General features: G+C 37.1%; 1 protein-coding gene across 6 annotated transcripts in view; it reads right to left on the bottom strand.

The window, feature by feature from the left end:
* Positions 1-27,865, bottom strand: part of WDSUB1 (WD repeat, sterile alpha motif and U-box domain containing 1) — a 50,206-nt gene that overhangs the window by 7,939 nt on the left and 14,402 nt on the right. For all 6 annotated transcript variants that reach the window (XM_046018145.1, XM_046018144.1, XM_046018142.1 and 3 more), the window contains 5 exons: positions 21,380-21,413; positions 19,792-19,832; positions 19,605-19,711; positions 18,570-18,746; positions 13,260-13,400 (listed from right to left, as the gene is read on the bottom strand). In XM_046018145.1, the coding sequence (XP_045874101.1) occupies positions 13,260-13,400; positions 18,570-18,746; positions 19,605-19,711; positions 19,792-19,832; positions 21,380-21,413 (500 nt within the window). The remainder of the gene's footprint in view (positions 1-13,259; positions 13,401-18,569; positions 18,747-19,604; positions 19,712-19,791; positions 19,833-21,379; positions 21,414-27,865) is intronic.

Here is a 27,865-nt window from a genome sequence, read left to right on the forward strand (position 1 = left end):
ACATTTTTTTTTTTTAAAGATTTATTTGACAGAGAGCGAGGGAACAGAAGCAGGGGAAGTGCGGAAGGGAGAAGCAGGCTCCCCACTGAACCAGGAGCCCTATGTGGGGCTCGATTCCGGACCCTGAGATCATGACCTAAGCCAAAGGCAGAAGTTTAATGACTGAGCCACCTAGGTGCCCTTGTACATCCTTTTTTAAATTGAAGTTGGCACACAATGTTAGTTTTAGGTGTGCAACACAGTGATTTGGTAAATCTGTGTATTATGCTATGCTCACAAGTTTGTAGCTACCATCTGTCACCATACAAAGCTATTACAGTATCCTTGACTATATTTCCTATGCTGTATTACTTTTTGTCCCCCTTACTTATTCCACAAGTAGAAGCCCATGTCCCCCCGCTCTACCCATTTTGCTCATTCCCTTAGCCCCCTTCCCTTTTGGCAACCATCAGTTTATTCTCTATATTTGTGGGTCTGTTCTCCTTCTTGTTCACTTTTTTTTATTCCACATATTAAGTGAAATCATATGGCACTTGTCCTTCTCTGTCTTAGCATAATACCCTCAGTCCCATATTGTGGCAGTGTTATACTTTTAATTGCTTTTGTTTACGTACACACTTACACATGAGGGCTATTGATTCCTCTTTGATTTGACTTGCTAAATGCTGATTGGACTTATTAAGCTATTGTCTCTCAGCTCTAAGTTCATGCATGATGGTGGATGGAACTCCACATGCTGGAGCCAGGATAATGCAAACCACTTTTCTGCTTTACCAGCTGGCTCCTTGTTAGATCTTGCAATTGGATTCCTCTAGAAGAAGGAAAAAACAGTGAAGACCAGTGTTGTGCCTAGCCATGGCCCTTCATCTGGCAGGGGAGGCTGGTTATACTCTGCAGATTTTTTGCTTTGCTTCCTTGTAGGTACTGCCCAAATTTGTCTTATCCTTCCCCCCTTTAGAAAGACCAGCTGGAAGCTACCCCTTCTTAAAGACCTAAATTCTGGTTCATGGGAGGTTCTGATAACCTCAACTTCCTTTTGTTCCCTGGAGTCCTAGAGATGGTAGATGATTTCTGCAGATACAGTTAGTGCCTTTCTCTTTTGAGATACAATTGACATAAAATCTACCCTTTTTAGTATATAATTCAGATTATTTTTTTTAAAGATTTTATTTATGTATTTGATAGACAGAGATAACAAGGAAGCAGGCTCCTCGCCGAGCAGAGAGCCTGATGCGGGGCTCGATCCCAGGTCCCTGAGACCATGACCTGAGCTGAAGGCAGAGGCTTTAACCCACTGAGCCACCCAGGCGCCCCATACAATTCAGATTTTTTTTTTTAGGATTTTTAAAAATTATTTATTTGATAGAGATGACAAGTAGGCAGAAAGGCAGGCAGAGAGAGGAGGAAGCAGGCTCCCCGCTGAGCAGAGAGCCTGATGCGGGGCTCCATCCCAGGACCCTGGGATCATGACCTAAGCCGAAGGCAGAGGCTTTAACCCACTGAGCCACCCAGTCTCCCCTACAATTCAGATTCTTAATGGTGATGGTTGTACAACTCTGAATTATACCAATTTTGAGACATTTTTATTACTCCATAAAGAAACCCTATACCCCAGAGCATTCACTCTCCCCTCTCCTGGCAACCACAAATCTACTTTCTTTCTACATCTGTTCTGGACACTTCCTGTAAATAGAATCATACACTATGTGGTCTTTGGTGTCTGGCTTCTTGCACTTAGCAAAACATTTCCAAGGTTCATCCACATAGCATGTGCAAGTATTTGTTCCTTCTTATAGCTGATTAACATTCCATTGTATGGATATACCACATTTTATTCATTCAGTGGTGGGACATTTGGGTTATTTCCACTTTCTGGCTCTTAGCAATAAGACTACTTTGAGCATTGATGTACAACTTTTTGGATGAATGTTTTCAATTCTTTTGGATATATATCTAAGAGTACAATTGCTACACCACATGGTAACTATTTTCAACAGCAGCTGTACCATTTTACATTTCCACTCGCAATATTTCTGCAAATCCTTCTAACACATGTTAGATTATAGTCTTCCTAGTAGGTATCAAGTGGTATCTCAATGTGGTTTTGATTTTAATTTCCGTGATGATACTGTACATCTTTTCTAGTGCTTATTGGGCATTTGTATATTTCTTATGGAGAAAGGTCTATTTTTTAATTGCTCTTACTGTTGAATTGTAAGAATAGCGAGTAGGAAAATATACTCAATTTTTATTTCATAAAAAGTTGAGTATAATGAACCTTAATCTTATATTACCATGACACTTGCCCATTAATGATAATGTCCATGTTAATATTATTACTATGTGGGATATTAAGAATTCAGTAACAGTTAATTCATTTGCCACCAGGCTAGATAAATCTGATAATAGAATGCGTTTTACCTTCCAGGTGAAAGGGGCCCAGTTTTTGTGTTAGTTCTGGTAGTGTCTGTTGCTTAAATATGGTTAATATTTATGAATGCCCCATATCTGTTAAAAAACATGTACTTTCTATTTTGAATGTTCAGGGCTTGGTACATAGATCTATTTTAGACTGAGAGATATGACCAAGCCTATTACTGTGCTTTTGAAGTGTCTGAGACTGCACAGCTAGTAATAGCCACCTTCACTGAAAACTGTGGTCTTCAGTGTTACATAGTATTTTCCTGTGTCTTAAAAAAAAATTTTTTTTGGTCTGAATTCTATTTTTACAGACATGTATGTAATCCCCTTCTTCATTTTTATTTGCAATTGTGTCATTTTTGCCTATCCTTTTATTTCTAGCCTTCCTGAATCCTTTAGATTGTATTGTGCTTTGTTAGCTAATCTCAAATCTTTTTTCTCTTTATAGAGGAGTTAAAACCAAACTACAGAATTATGGAACGATAAACTGGTAATATTTGTCATTCTTTTTTATATGTCACATAAATAAATTTTCACTATAGGAGCTGGTTTCATCAATTTTAATGCTTAGAGAGGTATTTTTTTTTTTTTTTAAATTTATTTATTTGACAGATAGAGATCACAAGTAGGGAGAGAGGCAGGCAGAGAGAGAGAGAGAGGAGGAAGCAGGCTCCCCGCCAAGCAGAGAGCCCGATGCGGGGCTCGATCCCGGACACTGGGATCATGACCTGAGCTGAAGGCAGAGGCTTTAACCCACTGAGCCACCCAGGCGCCCCGAGAGGTATTTTTGATCTGCTGATTACCTTTATCCTAGTATCTTCTAAAAAGAGACCAAGAACGGCACCTGGGTGGCTCAGCTGGTTGTCTGCCTCCAGCACAGGTCGTAATCCCAGAGTCCTGAGACTGAGCCCCACTCTGGGCTCCCTGCTCAGTGGGGAGTCTGCTTGTCCCTCTTGTACTCACTGTCTCAAATAAGTAAAATCTTTTAAAAAGGACACCAAGAAAATACTCAAACTTCAAATAGGCTTTTCATATTCTCTACTCTCCCTATTACCATATTAGAGCATCTTATCATCTTTAACTGAATTCCCACAAGTGAATAATTTTTTCTTCCCTGCTTGCAGATTGTTGGTTTCTTGGGTGGTGGTAGTGAATAAAATGGCAGGTTTCCTACTATACCAAAGTCAGTTACACTGGCCATATTTTACATATACTTCAATATCAGCTTTTCATGGTATTATATTATAAAATAGTGATTCTTTAACCAATTTTCTGCTGGTAACAAATATTTGATAAACAGGAAAAGCAGGAATTTGGATTGGATCTACAGCATTACTAATGATATATACGGTTTCATACTGTTCTACTAAATCTCCTTTCAGAGCAGTAAGAGGGATTATCAGAGCTCCAAAGTAAAGACGCTTCCCCATCTCCACATACACAGTCTTCCATGTATAAATGAAGGGGCACGAAGCATTATTATAACTAAAAATGACACTCCTGGCTCCTTGAAAAATTCAAGCATGAAATTTACTACAACTAGAGTTAGCTTATTTAAATCAAAGGTGTGGCTAAGGGAGAAAAATGACAATTTTTTACAAGTTTGCTTGTTCTTACTACTTTTTAAAATTGACTTGATTTTAAATCCTTCCATAAAATTTTTTTATCCAAACAGTACCATTTGACTTTTGCCATAACCCAAGATACCGAGTGCATAAATCAAGAACTGTACCAGCAGGTAGTTCTAGGAAGTAAACAGTATTTAACAATTTAATATACTCTGGTGCACAGGTTCGTTTCTTTGGTAAAACACCAAAGAAATGATACCTATTGTAAGATTTCTTAGACTTCTATTTCTGGTAATCAAGCCAATTAAACCCCCAAATTTCTTGCTATATTATACTTAGATATGTGACTAAAAGAAACATCTTTTTATATGTATATCTGACTTCCAGGTTCAAGTGGTTTCACCCTTATGAAAGGTTCAGGTGGAAAAATATAAGCTCAATGGCCTGGGCTCTGAATTTTTTTATCTTTGTTCAAGAAAAAGACTTGCTCAGTCCCCCTGTTGTCCTGGAAAATGGGCAAACCAAGCCCACCCAGCACCTCCCTGGAGCTATATGCCCTCTTCCTGCATAGGTAAGGACGTTCCACAGGTTCTACTTGACTGAGGGAGGGGGGCACCTGGGTGGCTCAGTGGGTTAAGCCTCTGCCTTCAGCTCAGGTCATGATCCCAGGGTCCTAGGACTGAGTCCCACGTGGGGCTCTCTGCTCCTCCGTCAAATAAATAAATCTTTAAAAACAAACAAACAAACAAACTTGGAGTGCCTGGGTGGCTCAGTGGGTTAAAGCCTCTGCCTTCGGCTCAGGTCATGATCCCCCGGTCCTGGGATGGAGCCCTGCATCAGGCTCTCTGCTCAGCAGGGAGCCTGCTTCCTCCTCTCTCTCTCTGCCTGCCTCTCCACCTACTTGTGATCTCTGTCAAATAAATAAATAAAATCTTAAAAAACAAACAAAAAACCTGACTGGAGGTGAATACTCAGACAACAAAGAACAGATGCAGGACTGCACAAACCCCGGAAAATGAACACTGATACAACCTCTGAATATTTCTAAAATGAGAATGAATTTATAATTACTGTTCCAAAGCACTGTTACCTATATTAATTCATTTAACCTGCACAACAATCTTACGAAGAAACTGATGGATGGCCTGAATAACTCCCTATCTCATGTGACCTTGGAATGACCGAGCTGGGATTGAAACCCAAGCAAGCTGGTCCAGAATCTGTGCCTTTAACCTACAGGCTAAATCAGATTTCCAGAAATGAAAAACTACTGACAGTCAAATTTTGAAGCAATGTTTAACAAAAAGGTGAAACAGGGTTGAGACAATGCAGAACAGAGGACTGGGAGGTAGGTCTGAGAAAATTACCTAGAAGGGCTGAAGAGATAGATAAGGTATATAGAATGAGAATGGCTGAAAGTTTCCAAAATTGATAAAAGGCACAGAATTCCATTCAAGAAGTGCTATGCATCCCGGACAAGAATTAAAAATACTATCAAAGGAAAAACTCTTTGCAACAAAAAAAATCGGATTTAAACTGACATGATACTTCGACAACAGATGCCAGAGTATGTTCTCTCTATATAATTGAGGCAAAACACCGTAAAGACTTTAGAGAAAAAGCAAGATGGTCAGGTAGGGTTTATTCGTTTTTTTTTTTACTTCTGAAATGATGAATTATAAGTGTGAACTCTGATTTTTTTTAACAAAGCTACCTAAACAAATTAACATACTTAGATGTTCAGAACAGACTTGAAAGCCATAAAATAGATGGAACACCTGACTAATGTAAAGTTTTCACTTCCACTCCTCACTCCAACTCCAAAGTAAGTTCGTTTTTTGGTTTTCTGTAATTCTAATCAAAATATCAACTACATTTTCTTTTGTAGCATAACAAGATCCTAAAATTTATCTAGCGGTCTGAATGGGCAAAAAGTGGGCAAGCTGACTTTTAAAAAGATGAGCATAATTCAAACTAAAAATTTAAAAATCGGCCAGTACCAACCAGCATTAACATTTTACCCAACTGGAATATCTAAGTAAGTGTACCTGTGTATACACTACATGACTAAGGATTTTCTTCTGCAGCATTACTTGGAAAAAGATGTCCATCAATATTATTAAGTGTGAGTTAATTTATGGCATGTTCATACCATGAAATACTGTTCTGTAGTTGTGACTGCAGTAGTTCGGAGCATACTAACAAAAACTACATGATATGTTAAGTAAATTAGATTTTTAGTTTGTATCATATCTTTTTGTCATAGGATAACATTATAATTAGAAAAATATCTGGAAGGATATATCAGAATAAGAACCAGCCTCCACATTTTCAAAATCCGTGTTTCCCTATTGGCTGTTTCTCACTGAGCACATGCTGCTTTTTTTTTTAAAGGATAAATGAATACAAATACTGTGTAAGAATGCTTCGAAGGCAGTAGTTTAACAGATAAAAGGTACAGAGGTCTTCTGAAACATCAGGGGGAGAAAAAGCCAAAAAGGACATGTAATCAAATCAGAAAAATTCAGCAAAGGAGAAAACAGGAGCTAGAAGAAAGCAAAATCAAATGGAAACATGCAGGAAGGAATTAGCCCAGATAGATCGATCACAATATGCAGAAATCAGTTCAAATCTATTAAATCATTAAAAAAAAAAGTTTTTAGCTTTATTTACTCTTTACACTCAAGGTGGGTTCAAACTCACAACTCTGAGATCAAGACTAGAATGCTCTACCAACTGAGTCAGCCAGGCATCCTGAGGACAGATTTTTTTTAAAAATTCAATTTCAACTATATGCATGTTTTCCACAGGGAATGCCTCTAAAAGTAATACAGGAAATCCACAAATGAAAAGATGGCAACTCTCCCTGGATTATACTATGTGGAAAAAGCTAATCTCAGAATATTATTTACTGTATGATTCCATTCATATAATACCCTTGAAATGACAACTTTTAGAAATGGAGGACAGATGAGGCCTGGAGGTGTGAAAAGAACAGGCAGATGACAGATATGAAGGTCTGTAGGTTTGGAACTGTTCTGTCTTGATTGGTGGTTGGTGCTCAACCCTCCAAAGGGGACAAACTTACAGAACCTAACAACACATGCATGGAACTGGGGAAATAATCAGTGTCCATATCCTTTTGTGGTATCAGATCATTTTGCAAATGCTGGCAGCAGAACAACTGGGCAAAGTGTACAGGATCCATTATTTTTTTAGAATTGCATGTGAATCTTGAAAGACACAGGCAGTACTAAACATAAGCCTAGGGAGCAACTAGAATTCTTACATACTCCAGGAGCGGGTATAAGCTGTTTCAGCCACTCTGGGTAAACAGCTCTGGGTAATAGGCTGTACAGATCTAATCTCTGGAATACACCCAATAACAATGCACATGTGTATTCACCAAAGAAGAGGAATAAAAGTTCACAGCAGGCAATAATGACAGAATGGATCATTTGTAGTATATTTACACAGAAAGATTAATAAATTACTGTGCTGGATAAACAGCATGGATAAATCACATAAACTGTGCTGAAGGCAAGAAGCAAGACCCCCAAAAGAAATAGTTTATGATTCAATTTAGATAAACTTAATCAGAAGAGCATTTTTATCCATCTATAATGTTAAAAAAGTTAGGAAATGCGTTACCCTTGGTGAAAGATTATGTGAAAATTCAAGACGTATACTGTTTGTTTTAAAAGTAGACTGAAAGAGGGGTGCCTGGGTGGCTCAGTGGGTTAAAGCTTCTGCCTTTGGCTCGGGTCATGATCCCAGGGTCCTGGGATTGAGCCCCGCATCGGGCTCTCTGCTCGGCAGGGAGCCTGCTTCCTCCTCTCTCTGCCTGCCTCTCTGCCTACTTGTGATCTCTGTCAAATGGATAAATAAAATCTTGAAAAAAATAAAGTAGACTGAAAGAAAAATACCATGTAATTATAAACAAAAAACAAGAGAATCAAGATTAAAACAAATGATACAATTCAACACAAAATACACTAAAATGATGCCAACAAGAATATCTTAAAAGTAACAGAAAATGCAAACCTCCGAGAGAATACTCAGAAATCTAATTTGATGAAGTAACCTATTAAAAGCTATATTTGAATTCGTAATTCAAATCTCCTACTAGGAAACTCTCCTACAAAGAAAAATCCAATATCTCTTATGAACACAGATATAAAAATACTGAAAATATTAGCATATCAAATCCAGCAGTAAGTGAAGAAGCCAAACCCTACAGAGTCCACAAAAAAAGTTCTAAAATCAATTCAACAAAGTGGCAAGATACAAAATCAACATACAGAAATCAGCTGTGGTTCTATACACTGACAATGAAGAATCCAAAAAGGAAATTAGGAAAATTCCATTTACAAACAGCATCAAAAAGAATTAAAGACTTACTCATAAGCAAGGAGATAGAAGACTTGTATGTCGAAAACTACAGAACATCACTATAAAGAAATTAAAGACACAAAGGAAGGAAATTCTGTGGTCATGAACTGGAAAACAATGGTTAAAATTCCCATACTACCCAAAGCAATTAAAGAGTCCATGGGAACTGTGATCCCCATCACAATTCCTCTCAAAATGTGAAAGACATTTTTTTGAAGGAATAGAAAAATCCATCCTACAATTCATATGGAATTGCAAGAGATCCTGAAGAACCAAAGCAATCTCAAAGAAAAAGTTGGAAGACTCCCATTTCCTGATTTCAAAAGTTACTATGTACGAAACCACAGTAACGAAAGCTATGGTATAGCATAAAGGTAGCTATGCAGCCCAAGAGAATACAGAGTTAACCCCCCAATATATATAGCCTAGTGTTTTCAACAAGGGTGCCAAGACCATTCAATGGCAGAAAAACAGTCTCTTTAACAAATGGTGCTGGAAAAGTGGATATCTGCATACAAAAGGATAAGTACATGAAATACAAAAATTAACTCAAAATGGAACAAAAACCCAAATGTAGAAACTAAAACAATAAAACACTTAAAACATAGGGGGAATGCTTCATGACATTGGATTTGCTAAGGATATCCTATGAATAGGATCCCAAAAGCACATGCAATTAAAAAAAAAAACTGGACTTCATCAAAATTAACTTTTGTGTATCAAAAGGCCCTATAGCAGAGTGAAAAGGCAACTTGTGGAATGGGAGAAATACTTGTAAATCATATCTGATAAGGAATATCCAGAATATATAAAAAAACTCCTATATCTCAACAACAATAACAACAAAAAACAGATTAAAAAAATGGTAAAGGACTTAAATAGATATTTCTCCAAAGAAGATAAAGAAAATGGCCAATAAGTACCTAAGACACTCAACATCCCAGTCACTAGGGGAATGCAAATCAAAACCCAAATGAGACACCACCTATACCCATCGGGATGACTATTATAAAACAAAAACTAAAAAGCAGTAAGTATGGGCAAGGATGTAGAAAAAGTGGAACCCCTGTGAACTGCTGGTGGGAATGTAAAATGTGCAGCCACTGTGGAGGTCGTAGAGTGGTTCCTCAAGAAAGTAAATACACAATTACTATATGACCAAACGATTCAACTTCTGGGTATATACCCCAAGAGAACTGAAGGCAGGGACTTGAGCAGATATTTGTATACCCATATCCACAGTGGCATTATTCACTATAGCCAAAAGGTGGTAGAAACAAAACAAAAAAACACATGTCCATGGTTGGATGTATATACCAAGTATGGTATATACATACAATGGAATATTTTCGGCCTTAAAAAGGAAAGCAATTGTGACACATGATACAATGTGGATGAATCCTGAAGACATTATGCTAAGTAAGTCAACAGAAAAGGACAAATATTGCATGATTCTCCTTATATGAGCTATCCAGAATAAATTCAATACCATTAAACTATATACTCAGGGGCGCCTGGGTGGCTCAGTGGGTTAAAGCCTCTGCCTTTCGCTCAGGTCATGATCCCAGGGTCCTGGGATCGAGCCCCGCATCGGGCTCTCTGCTTGGCGGGGAGCCTGCTTCCTCCTCTCTCTCTCTCTGCCTACCTCTCTCCCTACTTGTGATCTCTATCTGTCAAAAAAATAAAATTAAATTAAAAAAAAACAAAAAACAAAAAAAAAAAACTATATACTCAAAAACTGTTTAAATGATTTTATATATTTGTATATTACCACAATAAAAAAATCAATGAATGTAATTTTGTTAGGCAGAATAATGACCCACAAACATCTACTTCCTAATCCTGGAATCTTTGACTATGTTAACATGGCAAAAGAGAATTAAGCTTGCCAAGGAACTGAGGTCACTAATCAGCTGATTTTAAGACAGGAAAGTATCTTAGCATAGTTCTTGAAAGCAGAAGAGGAAGGTAGGAAAGTGGGTCAAAGAGGTGCAATGTGATACAAGGAGATATTAGGTTTGAAGCTGGATAAAGGAGTCACTGTATTAGTTTCCTATTGCCTCTGTAACAAATTACTGCAAACTTAGTGACTTAACACAACTTATTATCTTAAAGTTCTTAAGATCAGAAATATGACATCAGTTTCATTGGGTTAAAAATCAAGGTGTCAGCAGGATGGCATTCTTTCTGAAGGCTCAAAGGGAGAATCTGTTTCCTGGTCTTTATTAGCTTCTAGAGGCTGCCTGAATTCTCTAGCTCAGGGTCCTTATCACTTCAACATCTTCTATTGTCACCTCTCCTATGACAGACCGACTCTCCTGCTTCCTTTGTTTCACTTACAAAGATCCTCCTGATTATACTGGGTCTACCCGATAATACAGGGGACCCTTCCATCTCAAGATCCTTAATCCCGTCTGCAAAACCCTTTTGGCCATGTAACACTGATAGGCTCTGAGGCTCTAGGACACAGACATCCTCAGGGAGCCATCATTCTGCCTATCACAGGTGAGAACAGCCCTCAGTTTGTAGCCGGCAAAAAAAGAGGGGCCTCAGTCCTAAAATCACAAGGGTGGCCTCTACCAACGACCTAAATGAGCAAGAAATGGATTCTTCCCTAGAGCCTCCAGCAAGGAACAGAATCTACCAACACCTTGCCTTTTGCCTGTGAGAATGTACTGGACCTCTGACCTACAGAAATGTTGCACTACTCATTTTGTGGTCATTTGTTATGTATGATAGCAACAGGGAACTAATATAGTAATCTATCATACTACGGGATAAAAGAGAAAAACCATCTGATTTCAGTGGATAAGCATTTTATATATTATCAACCAGGAGATAGAAGAGAACTTCTTTAACTTGATAGAAGGCAGCTTATGTCATACTTAATGGTGAAAGACTGAATTGAACTGCATTACTTCCCCCTTAAAAGCAGATTAAGGGGCGCCTGGGTGGCTCAGTCAGTTAAGTGTTCAGATCAGGTCATGATCCCAGGGTCCTGGGATCGAGTCCCACATCAGGCTCCCTGCTCAGTGGGGAGCCTGCTTCCCTCTCTCCCTGGCCTGCCTCTCTGCCTACTTATGATCTGTCTCCCTCTGTCAAATAAATAAATAAAATCTTAAAAAAAAAAAAAAGCAGATAAAGGAATTCCCACCACTTCTTTTCAACACTGTATTGCAAATCCTGGCCAACAGGACAAGGGGTAGGGGTGGCGGGAGGCACAAAGATTTGAAATACAAATATCTACTTGCAGATGACATGATCATGTATGAAGAAAATCAAGTAAAAGGATCTATAAAAGAGGTATAATTACTAATAAACTAAAGCAACGTCACAGAATACAAAGTCAATCTACAGAATCAACTGTGAAATATCAAACAATGAAGAATTAGGAATTGAAATCTTTTTTCTAAAAATACTAAATACCTAAGGGCAGTATTAGCAAATTTTGTGCAAAACCTATACACTGAAATACAAAGCACTCCTAACAGAATGTAAACAAGACCTAAAAAAGAAAAGGGAAAGCTGTGTGATATTCATGAGCTGGAGCTGTCCGTTCTGAATTATCAATAGATTATAAACACCATTCTGATGAAAATTCTTTTATACTGAAAACTACAAAACACTGGAAAGAAGTAAAAGAAGATACAAATAAATGGAAAGGCATCCTATTCATGGATTGGAAGAGTTAATATTGTTAAACTGTCCGTACTTAACTAAAGTCATCTACAGTTTCAATACAATCTCCATCAAAATCCCAATGCCACTTTTTACAGGAACAGGAAAACCCATACTGAAAGTCATAAGCAAATTCCAAAGTATCCTAAAGAGCTAAAACAATCCTGAGAAATAACAAATAAAGCTGGAAGCCTTATACTTCCTGATTTCAAAACATATTACACAGCTAGAGTAATCAAAAAAGCATGTAATCAAAAAAGCATGGCGTAAAGACAAACATTCAGACCAATGGGACACAATAACCCAGAAATACACCCTCACGTATGTGGTGAAATGCTCTTCAACAAGGGTGCCGAGACTACACAATGGGGAAAGACCACACTTTCCAAATGTCCACTGGATATTCTAATGAAAACGATCAAAACCGCTCTTATTCATGTTCACAAAATATTCTGATTGGTTAATTCTGCTTTGGGGCACAAATGCCATAAAAATAACCCCTAAGCAATGGGTAACAGAAAAAAAGAAATACCAAGATATCATTGCAATGCTATTTACAATATAAAGATTTCCACTATCTGGTACACGTATGTGTTTGCAAGAGTCAAAATGTAGCATAGAGCCACAGTGGAATAAAAACGGAAAATTATGTAGACTAAATCGGTATTTAGAAACGTATACTGTTTTACAGAAAAATTTTTAAAAACATAGTATGGATTCACTGATTACAACTATGTAAAGTACATATGTCTGTGCCTATTGACAAAGGTTAGAAATTAATGTGGAAAGATACAATTTATAATCTTTAAATCTTATTCCTATAAGGTTGTTAAAATTCATGATAGACAAAATAAACATAAGAGATCTCAACAGTCTATCTCAAAAACAATATTTTACCTTGCATTCTTTTTTTTTTTTTACCTTGCATTCTTGTAACCAAAAACACCTTTCACAAGTTCAAGTAAAGCTTGTTAAACTTACCCCTTTATTTCTAATCCTATCCAAACCTACTCCATCTAATTTTATTAATATATAATGTTCACTAGTTTACCTTGGATCAAAGGAGTTAAAAAAAAACTGCTTGTGAGCTGTAAGACAGATTTTTAAAATTTTCCATATTTAAACATACTCCTGTGAAATACCTACATTATTTTTTCATTTGCACATATGCCCTGAAACATAGAAAAGCATCACACATACCTGATGCAATGACAGGATCTTTCATAAGCTCCCTAGTTATTGGACAGAGAAACTCATCAGGAATTCCAGAAGAAAGGGTTTTCACCTTTGTCCTGAGCTCTTCAATTTTCCTTAGAACTTTACTCCGCAGCCCTAGAGATTCTGGGGGCGGGGGGGGAAAAGATTCTGTTAGGGTAGGAGAAGCACTGGTAACTTCTACACAAGTCTCCAGCAAACAGATCTTACCTATTACAACCAAAAATCTTCAGACATACTGTTTTACCACACAGAACTGTTTTCTTTATAAAATCTTTAATCTTTGTAGTACAAAATACCGTGTAGCTAGAATAAATTAGCAAGCAATGGAGAGTTTATTCTACATAACTTTATTCCGAAGACTGGAGAATTTCAGACGGCTGAATACTAATAAACTATATAACATCAGAAAAGTTTCGTTATTATTGGTTACTTTGTTTAAACAAAAAATTTCCCAATAGTAATTTTTGAAGATCTTTAATTTAATAATGTAAAAATTTCATCTTATCTTGAAAAACTTTTTGAAACTAGATATATTTGCTGATCTCATTATGAAACACAATCATAAATAAAGCTTATATGTTTGTCGAAGACTATACACACAAGTTTCACTCATTTGTATTTTTACTTTTATCAAGTTTTAAAAATTATTTTAATTTTTAATTCCAGGAAGTTTAGTATAATTTTAGGGGGTTTAATGTTATTAGCTGTTTACACTTTTATTTAAATATCCACTTACTTTGAGAAAAAAAGAGAGAGAACGTGAGCACACATGGGGGGTAGGGGCAGAGGAAGAGGGAAATAGAGAATCTTAAGCAGGCTCCACACCCAGTATGGAGTCCAACATGGGCCTCAATTCCATGACCCTGAGATCATAACCTGAGCTAAAATGAAGAATCAGACACTTAACCAACTGAACCACCCAGGTGTCCTAGAACTTTAAAATATTTCAGAATGATGTGGAAAAAATAAATGCCCTAGTCTATTTATTTAATAATTTATTCTGTTTGTTCAATTTACTAACTTTCTAAATCTTAAACATGAAACAAATTCCTTAATTTACTATAGAATGTTTACATTTGTGTCTCCATTCATAATAACGATTTTCCTAATTCTATTAAACTACCACAGAAATTAAATTACATTTCAATTTTGGCTTGGGCTGACAGTTCTGAAACTTATTTCACTGAAGTTTAAAATGATTCTAACTACTAACCCTAAGACTCATCCTTCAAAAACTATTTCAAGCCATTAATTAAATCCACAAATTTCTTATTCTTTATCAGAATATAATTCTATTCCTATTAATTGTTTTTACTATGCTGCTTTTATGTTCAAAGACCCTCTGTTGAAATCCAAAATTACCCCTTTACACTCTCAAGTGCTTCTGCATAAGGTAAAGATTTATTATGAGAGAGGAACGAGAAATCAACCAGTGAAGATGCTAAATCCAGCAGACCTTAAAAACACACACACAAAAAAAACCCCCCAAAAAACCTTATACTCTATCACCTACTTTAAGGAGGAAAGAGTAAATTATATAGGAAATAAGTTATTAGAGATACAAAAATGGCTTTCACAGTATGGCCTGAGAACACAACTATCTGACAAACCATCATCCTGTTAACTTTCTTAAAAAGCCATAAGATTTCAAGATATTTAAATACATTCACATGCTAAATTTACCATGTAAGGAAAGATAATACTGTACTTTAAAACAGTTTTAATTTTTTTGTTGTTATTTAACTCCTCATTAACAATGAATCTCACTATGGGTATCCTATTTCCCAAGCTTTCCCATTAAGATTTTATTACAGTATGTTAATAGTAGTTTGTGGTATTATTTTTATTAGAGCATGACACTAAGACTTCAAACTATTTTTGATAAGATCTAGTAACCAGAATATATCAACAACTTCTACAACTCAACAATAAAAAGACAAATAAATCAATTTAAAAAGAGCAAAGCATCTAAACAGATATTTCTGCAAAGAAGATCTATAAACGGCCAATCGGCACTTGAAAAGATGCTCTATATCATTAGATAAGTACATATCCAAACCACGATCTAGTACCACTTCACATGTTGTCTATAATCAAGATAACACGTAATAACATGTGTTGAGAAAGAGGTGAAGAAACTGGAAACCTCACACACTGAAGTATTTACACATACAAAACATGGATGAACCTTGAAAGCATTACGTTACATAAAAGAAGCCACATACAAAGGGCACCTACTAAAGGTTCCACTTAAAAGAAATGTCCAAAACAGACTAACCCATAAAGACAAAGTAGATTAGGGGTTTTCAGGGCTAGATAAAGACAATGGGGTTCTTTTTTTAAAAAATTTTATTTATTTGACAGAGAGAGGGAGAGCACAAGGAAGGGAGCAGAAGGCAGAGGGAGAGAGAGAAGCAGGCTCCCCACCAAGCAAGGAGCCTGATATGGGACTCAATCCCAGGATCCTGGGATCAGGACCCGAGCTGAAGGCAGCCACTTAGCCCACTGAGCCACTCAAGTGCCCTGAGAATGAGGTTCTTTTGAGGGGATAAAAATGTTCTGGGGGCACCTCAGTGGCTCAGTGGGTTAAGCCTCTGCCTTTGGCTCAAGTCATGATCCTAGGGACCTGGGATCGAGCCCCGCATCAGGCTCTCTGCTCCGTGGGAAGCCTGCTTCCCCCTCTCTCTGTGCCTGCCTCTTTGCCTACTTGTGATCTCTGTCAAATAAACAAATAAAATCTTTAAAAAAAGTGTTCTGAAATTAGATGGCTCTCTGCTCAGCAGGGAGTCTGCTTCTCCCTCTGCCAGTCCCCCTGCTCAAGCTCTCTCTCTGATAAATAAAAAAAAAAATCTTAAAAAAAAATTCTCGGGGCGCCTGGGTGGCTCAGTGGGTTAAAGCCTCTGCCTTCGGCTCAGGTCATGATCCCAGGGTCCTGGAATCGAGCCCCGCATTGGGCTCTCTGCTCAGCAGGGAGCCTGCTTCCTCCTCTCTGCCTGCCTCTGCCTACTTGTGATCTCTGTCTGTCAAATAAATAAATAAAATCTTAAAAAAAAAAAAAAAATTCTCTCTTCCTCTTTCTCTGCCCCTCCCCTCCTGTCACACGTGCTCTCTCTCTTAAAAAAAAAAGGTCCTGTGCTTATGGATTCCAAGACTTAATATTAAGATGACAATAATCACCAAATTAACTCACAAGAGTCAATATAATCCATACTAAAATAGGTGGCTTTTTAAGGAGGACACTTGTGATGAGCACCAAGTATTGTATGGGAAGTGCTGGATCACTACATTGTACACCTTAAACTAATATTACACTGCATGCTAACTGGAATTTAAATTAAAACTTAAAAAAAAATTATGGGGCGCCTGGGTGGCTCAGTGAGTTAAAGCCTCTGGCTTTGGCTCAGGTCATGATCCCAGGGTTCTGAGATCAAGCCCCACATAGGGCTCTCTGCTCAGTGGGGAGCCTGCTTCTCTCTCTCTCTGCCTGCCTCTCTGCCTACTTGTGATCTCTGTCAAATAAATAAATAAAATCTTAAAAAAAAAACCCTTAAAAAAATTAAAATATTTCAAAAGTCAGGTGGCCTTTTTTTTTTTTTAAACAGAAACTGACAAGTTGATTCTAAAATTCATATGGAAATGCAAGGAACCCAGAGTAGCAAAATCAATCTTGGAGAGAAAAAAAAAAGATGGAGGACACACACTTTTCAATTTTAATACCTACTACAGGGCACCTCGGTGGCTCAGTCAGTTAGCATCTGCCTTCAGCTCAGGTCACTATCCCGGGGTCCTGGGATCAAGTCCCATTTCAGGCTCCCTGGTGAGGGGGGAGTCTGTTCCTCCCTCTCCCCCTGTGCCTTCCCCAGCTTGTGCTCGCTCTCACTCTTTCCTCTCAAATAAATAAATAAAATCTTAAAACAAAACCTACTACAAAGCCACAGTAATTAAGACAGTGTTGGGGTGCCTAGGTGGCTCTGTCAATTAAGTGTCCAGGAGGAAATATTTACAAATCATATGTCTGTTAAGTCTTATATCCAAATTTATATAAACAGTAAAAAAGAAAATCCAGTTCTTAAAATGGCCAAAGGATCCTGATAGACATTTCTACAAAGATCTACAAATGGCTAACAAGCACATGAAAACATGTTCAACATCACCAGTCACCAGGAAAGGTACGTTGAAACCAGAATAAGAAACCACTAGGAAGGCTGTAATTAAAACAGGTGTTGAGGAGGACACAGAGAAACTGAGATCTTCCTATAGCTGGTAAGAATGGAAAACAGCCAGCTTTGGAAAGAGCCCAGCAGTCCCTCAAATGTCAGCACCGAGTTACTACATGACCCACCAGTTCCATTCCTAATTATACACCCAAGAAAACTGGAAATATTGCCACACTAAAACTTGTACACAAACGTTCAGAGCAGCATTTTTCATATGGCTAAATCGGAAGCATTCTAAATTCAATCAACTGATAAATGGATATGCAAAAAGTGATAAATTCATAGAGTTAAAACAGTCATAAAAAGATATGAAGTATTAACTATATGCTACGGCATGGATGAACCTTGAAAACATGCTAAGCAGGAGGTCAGACAAGGCCACATATTGTATGATCCACTCTATGAAATGTCAAGAGGAGGCAAATCCTTCGAGACAGAATGCAGGTTCATGGCTGCCAGGGGCTAGAGAGAAAGGGAAAGAGGAGTGACTGCTCATGGCCACGAGGTTTCTTTCTGAATATAGTAAAATGTTGTGGAATTAGTGGCGATGGCTGTACAACTCTGTGGATATACTAAAAGTCACTCCACTGTACACTTACAAAAGAATGAGTTTTATCATGTGAATTTTATCTCGTTTTAAAATATATACATTTTTAAATTAGTTACATGGTGGCTTTAATGAAACACTACGTAACATTTCTTTTCCATAATCTAATAAAAATACACTGTCCTTCCCTACAAAGACACATACTGGAATAATTACTATACCAGAATATTAAGAGGACTATTAATACAATTAAAACCAATCTCAGAGTAAATTATTAAAAGTCACTTTTAAGACCGCCTATCTTGGGGCATCTAGGTGGCTCACTTGATTAAGTATCTGCCTTCTGCTCAGGTCATGATCCCAGGGTCCTGGAATTTAGCCCCACATCAGGCTCTCTGCTCAGTGGGGAGCCTGCTTCTCCCTCTCCCTCTGCCTGCCTCTCTGCCTATTTTTGTGCTCTCTCTGTCAAGTAAATAAATAAGTTCTTGGGAAAAAGAAAAAAGACTGCCTATCTTCCACTAATCTTACCAATTTTCAAATCATCAGCCAGACTTTCTTTGGTGAGATTCAACAGTTCTCTTCCATCAATGTTATTCATTTTGAAAATACCAACAAGGTCACTTAAACCTTGTGCACAAAGCCACACTGAGACATCTTCCTCTGACCAATCTTCAGTAAACTTCACTTGATCTTCCATGCTCCTTGCTTTTAAAAACAGATCGACAAACAAAAAGGCAGGTAAAATAACAATAAGGAAAAGTACTTTCTTCATAAATATCCCAAGAATTAAAAAGTAAATGAAATTTCCTTAAATCTGTGTTTTGCTACTTTAACATTCTTTTAAGAAATTTCAAAAAAAATCAAATAATACTATGTATAATTATAGCATTATTTAATACTATATTAAATACTATTCTTTTGAAACTTTTTCTTTTCACTCCAGAAAAATAATTCTTTTTTATTATATAAAACTCATATCTGGGTGCTGGGATGGCTCCGTCATTTAAGGGCTGGCTCAGGTCTTGACCTCAGGTCATGAGTTCAAGCCCGTATCAGGCTCCATGGTGCATGCAGAGCCTACTTTAAACAAAACAAAACAAATACCAAAAACCTCCTATCAGCAAGAGTACTCGATGTGCTCTATCATCTGAATATCAGCACCACTATTTTGTAAATTCTGGCAGGGATAAAAATAAAACTCCTAAATTATATATCAACATTATTTGATGAGGCCAAAAATAAAATGAGCAAGTTTAAAACTGTGATTTCTATTTTGTTCCCAGGCTGTATTTTTCTGAAAAAACAGTATGCAGCACAAATGAATAGTTTACAAAACTATGGGAGGTATGATATCCATGAATGTACACCAAAAAGCACTTACCAACAGTTTTAACACAGGCCAACTACTTTAAATACCGGCTTCTCTAAAATCATTTTAAATTGTATTAAATTTGGGTATATACTTTATACTGAGAAAAAGAATAATTTGCCAAAAAAATCATGGAATTTAAAATTTTAGTGGTGAGTAGGTTGAAATGGGTTAAATATGATGCCCTTACTAACCTTGGCAAGGTGTCTCCAGATCAAACTGCCAGATGTTCACTGTTTTGTCCATTGAACCAGTAGCAAGTAAAGGAGTACTGGGTGCAAAGGCACAACTTGTGACATACCTGGTTAACACAAACAACTATTATACATCCTCAGACTAAATTTTTAATTATATTAATGCAAAATGAGGTTAAGTTCAGACCTGGTGTGCTGAGTCAACGTGTGAAGTATACTCTCAGTATTCTGAAAAACAGTAAAAACAGCTCTATATTTACTTGAGCAAGAGCAGAGTTACTGACATAAATGGTTTATATGCTGTGTTTTAATATTACTATTAGTCACAAATGCAAGCTAACACTTTACCCAATAGAAAGAGGATAGCATCTATAACTAATAATATTATCAAGTACTTACTTCCCTCTTTCTCAGTAGTTAGCACTGTTGTCTGCTGACCATCTCCCTAGAAATTTTAGTGTAAAACACTCTCGGCTTTTGCTGACTTACTTGCATTTACTCATAGTAACCTGAAACATCTGTTACAGGAAATGACCTGTATTTTCGCTATGACATTTGACTGGCATCCACTGCAGAACCAGTGAGTAGAAATTAGTCACTTAGATTCTGAGTATACTTAGCTGGCCGTCTAGCATCTAGTCATATTTATTTCATTAATTTTTAAAAAGTGAAGTATAATTAACATAGAGTATTACATGCGTTTCAGGTGTACAATTAGTTGTATTTAACTGAGACTCATACATATTTAATGGAGAAAATTTAATGTATAGCTATTCTTGTAAAATCTCATGACAATTTCTTGAGAAACATTCAGGATCTACTTCACTCAGTTTGAGGATTCTTGCCCATCTCCTGCCAGAGCACTCAGTGACTTGAACTTTCATGTGGAGGACTAGCATAGATTCCTTGCTTGACCCACTACACTTGGATGATTTACATCTGTTTCATTTGCTGGCATAGCTGCAGCCTGAACTCATCATTATAAGGCTCCATTCAACATTCTCCATTCTCTCTTGGAGAATATTTTCATCAACCATATCTTCACTTATAATATAAAACATGCATTTTTCTTCTTACTTGTGCAACTCTGGTCTTTATTCAGATGGGTCTACCAAAACCTCGCATTTTCCCAGGTCCATTAAATCCTACTCTTCCTTATACTCTAAATCTAGCCAGAACTCTGCCGGTAGTAGGCCACTTTCAGCTTAGTGTACTTTCGCAACCCGGGGTAAACATTTATCCTTTGCTATTATGGAAACCTGGTATAAAAATTTAAGAATAATCAATTTGAAGTGATTTTTTTTTTTTTTGGATATAGGTGCTCTATAAATCTATAAATTTTCTTTGATCAGATTAAACATCTGTCCATCTTTTTTTTTTTTTTAAAGATTTTATTTATGTATTTGACAGACAGAGATCACAGGTAGGCAGAGAGAGAGGAAGGGAAGCAGGCTCCCTGCTGAGCAGAGAGCCCGATGCGGGGTTCGATCCCAAGACCCTGAGATCATGACCTGAGCCGAAGGCAGAGACTTAACGCACTGAGCCACCCAGGTGCCCCACATCTGTCCATCTTAAAATCATTATTGAAATATTTAAGGCTTGTCCCAGAACCTGTATCTAACTATAACTATCTTAGCATTTCTTAAAATGTATACTCTTAGGCACTCGAAAAAAGGATACATTTTGTTTATCTTGCCTAACTAAATTTTTAATTCAGTAGCCTAATAAACATATTTTACACAAATCACACACACGAAAGATTTTGAAATACTTACAGTATCATATATTATGACAGACTTATCCACTGATCTTTAAAAGAGAAAGGAAATTATGGGTGAGAAGTTCTATAAAAACAAAGTACGGCATTTATTAATTAGTATTTTTAAACCATTTAAGTGACTTTTTTAGAAAGGCTGAAATATTGATATGCAAACTTTTTAAAAAGATTTTATTTATTTATTTGACAGACAGAGATCACAAGTAGGCAGAGAAGCAGGCAGAGAGAGAGAGAGAGGAAAGCAGGCTCCCTGCTGAGAAGAAATGCGGGGCTCAATCCCAGGACCCTGAGATCATGACCTGAACCGAGCAGAGGCTTAACCCACTGAGCCACCCGGGTGCCCCATAAACATTTATTTTTAAGAGATTTTATTTATTTGAGAGAGAGAATGCATGTGCATAAGTTGGGGGGGCAGCAGGTGAAGCAGACTCCCCACTGAGTAGGGAGTCCAATGAGATGGGGGGCTTGATCCCATGACCCTGAGATCATGACCAGAGCTGAAGGCCGACACTTAACTGACTGAGCCACCCAGGTGCCCCTGTTGTGCAAACATTTAGAATGCAGCCTCTTCTTGTTCCTATGTATGACCTTTTATTCAAAAAACTACATGCCATATATGAAATTTATATGAAAATTACAAACTTCAGTAAGCAGTCACATATGCTATTTATACCATCTAGCCATAAAGAGAGTAAGTATTTATGATGTATAAATAAGACACAATCCCATATCAGGTTAATAACTCAAAGGGAACACCCACTACAAGGGAAAGCAATTATAGTTGATCCTCGAACAATGCAAGGATTTAGGGCATTGAGCCCCTTCCCCATGTAGTTGAAAATCCATGTATAACTTCTGACTCCCGGAAAACCTGACTACTACTAAGCCTCCTGTTGAGTGGAAGCCTTACCAATAATGAGCAATCAATTAACACGTATTTTGTACGTTATATATATTTGCTATGTCTATTTACAATAAAGCTAGAGAAAATCTTAAAATCTTAAGAAAAAATACTGTACTGTATCAAAAAATCTGCATATAAGTAAGGCCATGCAGTTCAAACCTATGTTGTTCAAGGGTCAACAGTACTTGTTCCTTGGGTTTGGTTTCAGACAGCACTGTTCTTTATCAATGATATGCCCATAGCTTAATTATTAATCTCTCTCTACACACACACACCCGTGTGTGTGTGACACACATCTTGTGACTCCTTTTTTTGAACCTTATAATTCTAAATTTGATATGAACTCTACATGATTTCTTTTAATGATGTAAAAATCAAAACCTTAACTCATCCTAATACTATAACACTTGAAGAGCTGGATCATCATTAGTAATCTTTACGAGCACCGTATACTGCGAAGACAGAAATTAGGGCAATAAGCAAGGTCCACTATGGGAACAGCAAGCAATAAGGCCAAAAACAAACTAGAACAAAACAAAACAAAACAAAACAAAACAAAACACAAAAAAACAAAGCACCCAAGAGATTTGGACAGTCTGGTAGGCAACAGAGAGCCAGCTCTGATGGCAATGGAACAGGGCCACTCGCTGTGGAGGTATAAAAATGAATCTGAGAAACAAAAGACCAAACATGAAGAATTCCTAAAAGTCTAATGAATCCAGGCAAGAAGACTGGAAATCATAAACAAAGACCTGTGAACTCTAGGAGATAAAAAACTTTGTCAACTTACCTCCTATAGTCTCTAATTTGGTCATGGGATTCAAAGAAAAGATACAATAGGATTTGATAACGGATTAGATTTGGGGGAAAGAAATTAGGCTTTGAGAAAAATAATAGTTTTTAATATTTGAGATTGGAGTTTGAAAGATTAGAAGAATAACAGAGTCACTGTAAACACACACAAAATAAAATACTATGAAACCACTCAAACAATTTAAAACTTCAAAATGTTTCCTAAATTGAACCTGAACCAACACCACACAAGAAGTCCAACTGTTTGGTTACACATTTCCAGCCTACTTTAGGTAAATCTTACCCCAACTTTTCAGTACCCACATTCCACCACAGTCTGCCCTGTCACTCTAACACCACATTTCCTTATAAAGGAGGCATTAGTATACACGCCTTTTGATACTCCATTTCTTCAGTTCTGTGGCACTCCAAAACCTCAACTCTGCTCATTTAAGACTGTAAGTATGTCAATTACATCTACATGGATACTGGGGGAGAGCAACAACACTTATGTTATGTAGCTGATATGGAAGAGCATATAACCATAGACTCATAGGCAATCCATGACATTACAGTAACATTGGGCAGCCACCCATGAAATACCTAAAGCATTTTGGTCTAAACTAGCTTTATACAATAGCCAAAAAGCTAATCAGGGTTGTCTGCGTGACTCAGTTGTTAAGGGTCTGCCCTCAGCTCAGATCCCAGAGTCCTGGGATACAGCGCAACATCGGGCTCTCTGCTCAGTGGGGACCCTGCTTCTCTTCCTCTTCCATTCCCCCTGCTTGTGCTCCCTTTCTTGCTGTGTCTCTCTGTCAAGAAAATAAATAAAGTATTTTAAAAAAAAGAGAAGAGGCTAATCAAATGAAATTACCAACATTTCTTTAGGGCAAGTGTATTCTTAAGGTTTAAAGATTTATTTTGCACTTAAGTGTTTTTATTTTAAATGTATTTACCTATGTTTCCTCTCATTCAGAAAGTATTTGCAACCTCTTACAAAGATGTAGCAAAAACAAGGTAAAAATTACATGAAGAGACTAGAGAGGAAGACAATACAAAGACGAGGTGGGCATGAGAAATGAAGGTTAAAATTTAGTGTCTTGGGGTGCCTAGGGAGGCTCAGTTGGTTACAGGTCAGACTCTTGATGTTAGCTCAGGTCACGGTCTTAGGGTTCATGGGATCGGGCTCCACACTCAGTGAGAGTCTGCCTGTACCTTTCTCTTATTTCCACCCACTCCACCCCGGCCATTCGCACTCACTCACTCTCTCTCAAATAAATAAAATCTTAAAAAAAAATGCATTGTCCAGAACACACATCATAAAATCCAGTCCACCCTGCTACAGGAGGGCTGCAATTCTGGTTCTGAGCTTCTTCAACAGCAATTCAGAAAAGAAAACATGATCTGTTAACACCATATAAGATAGAAACACAAACCCCAAAGTTTGGAAAAGAGACATCAATTCCTCAGACTGAGACCTGAAAGAACTATTACCCCCAAGGGCTTTATATAGAGGAAGCTACAACACAAAGTCCTCAACAACTCTTTCTGAATGATCATGGTAAATTTCAAACAGCTGTTTTATAATGCCCCCTTAGGATAGGTCAATGGCTAAAACTCAGAAAAAGCAGAAATCAGAAAATGTCCAATTTTCCAGATTACATAAAAAATTATATAACATTTAATAATCACACATTGAATAATTATTATGCCTCCCAATAATAAGTGCTTTGACTGCATTTTCTTATTTAAGCTTCAAAACAATCTTATTAGGAAAGTATTATTATTTTCCCCATTTTATAAATCAGAGAAGTGAAGCTGAGATAAGATGTGGAATTAGAATTTGCTCAAGGTCACACAGCTAGGAAGGGGAAGGGCTGGGATGAAAACTCAGTTCTACGTGATCCTAAAACACAAGTTTTTGGACTTTACACTTCCTAGATCATCATCCCCCATGAATGTATTAAAATTAAAAGTGATTCATAATGGGGACATACCCTGACAGTTTTAGCCTAAGAACGTATAAAGCAGGTGGCACAGCTATTCAAATTTCACTAAAGCTTTCATAAGACATCTAATTTCAAGCAATGAGATATCTAATAACCCTCCATGATAAACAGCATCATGTACTTTTAGGCTACTAAATGAACTGATCTGTTCCACAGGATTATGAACAATGTTGTAAAGAGATGGGGGGAAAAACGATTTGAGATTTGGAAAAGTGTTCTTGAGTTTTTCATGCTAGTCATTACTGAGCAAGAGAAGGTTGTTTGTAAAGCCACTCCAAGTTCATGACAGTAAAACTCTATCCTTCACGTTTATGAAATAGATAAAATATAAATAGACTTCTTATTGGGACAAGAGGGGACACTTCCCATCCTTTCTGGACTAAGGTTTCTGGCCTCTCTTCTCCCTCTCCTGGTTAGCAGAAAAAAGAATGACAAATTACTACAAAGGTTGGGGGAAGATGCTAGGTCATGTGGCCCAGGCCCTTCTATATGTTGCTTTATCTGATCTGCCCCTGCAGAGGAGTCTGCAGTGGTCCGAGCTGCCCGAGAGCAGGTGAGCAGCTCAGCTGCAGATCTACCGTCATGTTACCCAGTCTGTCTTCTATTTCTCTCGTACTGGTTTTTGACTCAAGAAGAAGAAAAGAGGATGTTATTTATCAAACTCTTAAAACTCTAACAATGTGCATTTTAAAACTGGTTTCCAAGAAATCCTAACTACTAAAACTGAGAATTTATGGAAAGAAGCAGTCCTATTTGAATTATGAAGACTCATCTTTCCTGCCTGAATAGAAGCCGATATATATTAATGTTCGTTTTATCTGGTTGATCAAGAGAAGTAGGGTGGAACAAAAGGCAAATTCTGCCAAGAGGCTAGAGGGAGGTTATTAGAGGAGAGATGCAGAGAAAGACAGAAGGAAGAATTTCCTGCATATTTTGCTCCATCCTGTATGTGATGCCATCATAGCTCTGAGAGCTAATGGAACATGTGAAGCAGATATGAGAACCCATCTAAGTTTTGCTAGCCCAGATAATGAAGAGATTTTTAAAAATAAAACAATCCGGGGCGCCTAGGTGGCTCAGTGGTTTAAGCCGCTGCCTTCGGCTCAGGTCATGATCTCAGGGTCCTGGGATCGAGTCCCGCATCGAGCTCTCTGCTCGGCAGGGAGCCTGCCTCCCTCTCACTCTCTCTGCCTGCCTCTCTGCCTACTTGTATCTCTCTCTGTCAAATAAATAAATAAAATCTTTAAAAAAACAAAAAACAAAAAAAAAAATCCGCTCTTCTATTTTTTTATTTTCCCTAAGGAAAAATGTTGCCACGCATTGAATTTTTTTTCAATGAATTAAAAATATTTTAGAATTATCTCAATTTTATTTTCAGTAAATAGCAATATATATATAACTCATAGGCAAAAGCTCCTTGAGGTCCTCAATAACTTCCAACTAGAACTTCAAAGAATCCTAAGACCAAAACATATGAGAACCACTGACCTAAATCATGGTTCCATTTCTGTACTTCACCTTTAGCAGGCATCTCCTGTAGCTATGCAATGCATATTAGAATTGCTTTGAAAGTTTCAATCATTTTCCTAAATCTATACAAAGTTATAACATCCTAGGTCTCTATCATCTCTACCATCTATTTTCCTGTCTGAATTCTCCTTACTCCTCTTTATATTTATCATACATTTTAATCGACTCAAGAATTTCCTGCCTCTTGGAATCCCCCTTCGGTTTTTTTCCAATCCTCCCATATCAGCATAAATTCCATGATGCCTTTTACATGGTCACCCTATATCTATGCCCCATACAACTTCCTTAGCACACCTGATGTATAATCCCATTCTGTTGTCAATTCATTTTTCCTATGTAGCCCCTTGTATTCAAGTATCTTTTATCCTACTCACTTTTTCCCATTCTCTCCCTCTTTAGCATATGTATCCATTCCACCTCACCAATACCTTTAGTCACAAATGGAATCTATCATTGACCAATGAACCTGTTCTTTACCTACTCATGAAGTGGGATTTAAACATATCTCCCAATTTCCCTAAAAAACTAAATGTTTATATTTCACCATCTTACATTTCCAACCCATTCAACTTGCCTAAATATTTATCCAAATGAATTAAGACTATTCAGAAAAAATATATGTGACCTACAGTGATACCATATACCAAAAGGTAAGTAATAATGCAAAATTCCACTTATCCACAATGACTGAAAAAGGTACATTTTAGTTAACATAAAATGTTAATTACAATTGACAGATAAACAAGCTAATAAGGAATTATAATGCTATAAAATAGCATTTTAAAATAACAAATAGTTTTCATAACACAAAAACTCTACTGAGTTTCACCTAACACTTCTTTTAAGATTTAGAAAGCAAAGGCATGTCAGAAATTCCAGTGAACATCAGGATACAGAATTAAAACATCTCCAAGGGCACACTGTCTTTTACTTCCTGCTGTAATGCAACTGGCAGAGACTTGGGCACATAAGACAGTCATAAATACTTGCTGAATTTCAATATTATCATTTTGTCACTTAAACTCTTAAGAGTGAAATGCACAATATATCCCCCAAAACAACAGAAGGAAATCTAACTTTCTTTAAACTTTCACTGACTTCAATTCTAGGTCAAAAGAGAGTTACTATACTTTTTTTTTTTTTTTAATATACTTGGTTTTTTAATATACTTGGTTTTTGATGATGAACCATCTTCATCTTTTGAGATAAAAGACTCATATCTAAAATAATGGCAACATAACTAATTTTT

Source organism: Meles meles, chromosome 9, assembly GCF_922984935.1.
Source record: "Meles meles chromosome 9, mMelMel3.1 paternal haplotype, whole genome shotgun sequence".
NCBI lineage: Eukaryota > Metazoa > Chordata > Mammalia > Carnivora > Mustelidae > Meles > Meles meles.